This window comes from Austrofundulus limnaeus, unplaced genomic scaffold (genome assembly GCF_001266775.1).
Source record: "Austrofundulus limnaeus strain Quisiro unplaced genomic scaffold, Austrofundulus_limnaeus-1.0 Scaffold135, whole genome shotgun sequence".
NCBI classification, from domain to species: Eukaryota; Metazoa; Chordata; class Actinopteri; order Cyprinodontiformes; family Rivulidae; genus Austrofundulus; species Austrofundulus limnaeus.
In genome coordinates, this window is record NW_013952537.1 from 561,584 (window position 1) to 565,560 (window position 3,977).

Below are 3,977 nucleotides of genomic sequence, written 5' to 3' on the forward strand. Positions count from 1 at the left end.
TATATATATACTGTACAGCTCTATCACAATTTTTTTAATCGAAGAGTGGCCATATTGTTTGGTGACTTGACTCATCTATTTGCAGCATTGTTTAATATTTCCCCAAGAGTAATTAAAAGCCTGATTTTTAAAATTAATTTGTTTTATTGTTAGGATATGGAGGGCAGAAGTGAAATGGTTGCAGGGCCATTTCTGGCCCMCGGGCCTTATTTTGCYCAACACAAAGTTWTTTATTGGATGTTTGAAGGTGGCCTGGGGCAGTGAACTCAGCAGGAACTCTCCTGTCCACGCCTACACGTCAGCAGGTAATAGGTTACACTTTCGTTGTGACGAGCAGGTTAACTCAAGCCGGAGGTTTTACTCACGGATAACATCTCTGAACTTTGAGCCAGTGCAGCTTTTAAAAACAGCACGACTCACTTCGGCTCTGCTGTCTTCTTCAGGTGTCTGCGCATCGGCTGACGTGGGAGCGTAGAAGAAGAAAAAGGAGGAGAAGAAGAAGAAGAAGAAGAAGAAGAGGCGGGCGATTTTCCGTGGCAGCAACATCTGTGGCGATACAAATATCTCTGCTTTATTTGTGTACCGAGTAAACCCGACCACGTGAGCTTTCACAGCCGAACAGTCATGTCATCATTCACCTATTTACCYGCTTAACTCCGACCTGATGTGAGTTTCTGTTTCACTACCTGTGTGTCACAGCTAACTGTTCTGACCAGCTAACTTAAAGTTATCAGTTGATGTTGGCTAACAAGCTAATGATAGCACTTTGGACATTAACAACCGGTTCATGCTGCTTAGGAAACCTAAATGTTATATAATATATAACACGTAGTAAGTCACTAGTTAGCTGAGTTTACTTTACAAACCAGGATGTGGTCAAGTAGGATGTTTGTTTCTTAGCTTAATTTACTTGTTTTTGATTTGAAGTGGAGCTGAGACTGAGTCTAATGTTGTTATTGTGGTTTTATTAAGCTGATTACCTAAAAAGTTGTGCTTCTAATGATCCTAACACATAGTTCATTTATAGTATCTCTAGTACTTATTAGTAACGTAATGTTAAGAATGTGGAATCACTGCCACGCAGCTCAGGACTTTAGGTGTTTTTGATGTAATTAAAATAGTCCACATAATCTTTAATAATGCACTGAATTACTAAGCTTGTAGTTTACATGGAAATATGTTCAACTAATGTTATGATGCATTCAAAGAGGATATTTGTAATATATCATATTAACTTGTTTGATACAGTATTTACTTTTTGTTTTCTTTTGTTCAGATTGGATATTACACCAGATGGATTGGGATTCTTCAGGCGACGATGGCAATGATCCGRTAGCATTAATGGATGACTCCTCTCCCATGTTTGAGTCTCGTCAATTAAAACCAAGAACGAGCGCCATCTCGGAGCGTGAGTTCTCCTGCCACTGTTGTTACGAAATCTTGGTCAACCCCACCACTCTGACCTGTGGCCATAACTTCTGCCGCCACTGTTTGGCTCTGTGGTGGGAGTCCTCGCGCAAGAATGAATGCCCAGAGTGCCGGCAGAAGTGGGAAGGCTTCCCTAAAATCAACATATTGATGAGGTATTATGCTCACAGCTACACTAATTTTCCTACTAGGTGTTGTAGAGAACAGAGTGACAACCAAAATGAGGTGAAGACATCATTTGAGACTTTGAGACATAATATTGGAGTATAATCCTGATAAAGTAAAAATGTCAAATTGATGAATTTCCTTTGGCTAAAACAGACAGAACTAAGCAGTTAAAGACTAGAAACATTTTAAGTAAAAAAGGAAGAAATGACAGGTTTGATGAATTGTTTGTGAAGCATTTAAAACCTAAAAATTTTCTTGCATCTTTAATAAACACCCGTTTTGTCCTTCTACGCAAAAAAGCTCCATGGTTTTGATACCTAGCATGAGTTCTTGCTAGCAAAACTGTCAATGTTTGTTATTTTAGTTTGTGTTCCAGAGTTACTTTCTCCTCTGGATAGCTTTGTTTTTAATCAAACAAAACTGAGAAAAGTCTAACTCATTGTTAGGACAACAAGGTTTTAAGATGTTCAAATATTTAGTAGTGACTGAGTTTTCAATCTAAATTTCAAAGGAAACAAAAAATAAATATATAAAAAATCACCCCAGACCACAAATTTTGTGCTTTAAGTTTCTACCTCCTTAAACGCTGGAGAATAAAAAAAAAACCTGACCAAGAAATGCATCTCATTTGTAACTGAGAGGCAGACTGTTGTTCAGTGATGATAAGAAACAYGATTGGCTGATAGGAACACAAAGCTGATGAGATTAAATCAGGTCAAATGTATGGATGTCTGTTATTGTTATCGAATTCCTTACTCACAAAATCAGTTTTATTTTACTGTTTTTTTTTTTTTCTTAAAAAATTTATCATGATTCATGTGGGACTAAAAAGCCAGACATTCAGTAAAAGTTTTAATTTTATWCAAATATCATTTGGGTATACGTGCATAAGCTTAAAAATAAATAAGCTGTAGTTTAGTACCACAAATACAAATAAATCTGCGTTTTCCCTAACCACTAAATGTGTGTTAGGGTTCAACAGTCTGGGCTGAACCATCTGTCTCTGTGCTCAAACAGCGTTTGTAGGACTGCCCAAAAGTCAAGTGCCTTCATGTTGGAAAAATAGGCTTAATGTGATCTAAACATGTTCCTAAATATTGCAACAAACACTTAACGTTGTATGTGTTCAGAAGCTCAGGAGAAAGTCTGAATCAAATTGATGCAAGAAGCTTCACATGATGTGTAATCTAATAATGTTTTATGTGTTCATAACACTGAGTGTATAAATATATCCAGGTATTCTATTTGCATGTGGCTCCAAAGTTTGAGAAAACAGCTGCAAAATGGAGACTATTGATTTCAGACTGTATTTTCTGTTTGTGTATTTTGAAAGTGGGTGAGTTCTTTAGAAAGCATTATGGAGAATAAAACTCATTAACTGGAGAAAAAAAAAGAATATGTTTGCAAAGACTTAATCTTTTTGTAGTTGGAAGATGCCCCATGTAATTGGAAGGACACAATCAGAAACACAACTTTTTATTATGTGGTTTGGTTTTATGTTGTACTTAGCTATTTTTCTTTATTCTTTCTTTGTGTTTAGAGATGCCATCGAAAAGCTTTTCCATGAAGTTGTTCAGCAGAGGAAAGCAGAAATCCAGGCAAACGCCAAGATTGATCGGAGCCTGCAGGCATTTCAGAGGTAATTTGAAACTTTTTTTAAAGTAAATTCCCATGCAGTCTAAAATTATTTTTTAACCATTTATGTTGCTTGTCAGTATTACAGATACTTATTGTCAATGCCAACATTAGATATGTGTCTGATTTAGTACCACATATGAAAAGATATAGATCATCATCAAATCTTTATTTTACTTGTGTTATTCTATTTATTCTGTTTTTATATTCTTAACATATTTTACTTTGTTTAATTTAGCATTTATGACTTTATAATACTGTATAGTTTATCAAGCTGTTTATGCAGTGCAATAATATGCATCGTAATTACATTCTACAATGCATCTCTGATGTTATGTTTGAATGAAAATGTAAAAAATATATTAATCGGATTGATATACAAATAAAATAGAATATTTAGCACTAGATAAAATAAATTATGAATTTATTTATTTATTTGTTTAAAGAAAGGGTTGAACAAGAAATCCTGTGTGGCAGCACTTCACTCAGCCTGCACAAGACAAGGCTTAGTTAATAAATGGGTTTTTTTTTTTGTTTTTGTTTTAAATTGAGACCTGTGTAACATTTGTTATCATTCTTATTTTTATCATGTTAATGGAGAAAGAAAAGGCAGTATTGGCTTCAAGAATCGGCCAAAAAATATCGGCTGCATATATCAGCGTATCGGTTAGACCAGTGGTTCCCAAACTTTTTRTCTTCTGACCCACAAAATATCCATGGCAAAAACTTGTGACCCCAAATATTAC

The 3,977-nt window shown here is 35.3% G+C and overlaps 1 protein-coding gene across 1 annotated transcript in view; it reads left to right on the forward strand.

The window, feature by feature from the left end:
- Nucleotides 1-241: 241 nt before the first annotated feature.
- LOC106522708 (bifunctional apoptosis regulator) overlaps nucleotides 242-3,977 on the forward strand; it is a gene marked incomplete in the record, with an annotated part of 10,154 nt that continues 6,418 nt past the window's right edge. The window contains 4 exon segments of the mRNA XM_014015838.1: nucleotides 242-305; nucleotides 444-666; nucleotides 1,277-1,583; nucleotides 3,137-3,235. Of these exon segments, the coding sequence (XP_013871292.1) occupies nucleotides 1,294-1,583; nucleotides 3,137-3,235 (389 nt within the window).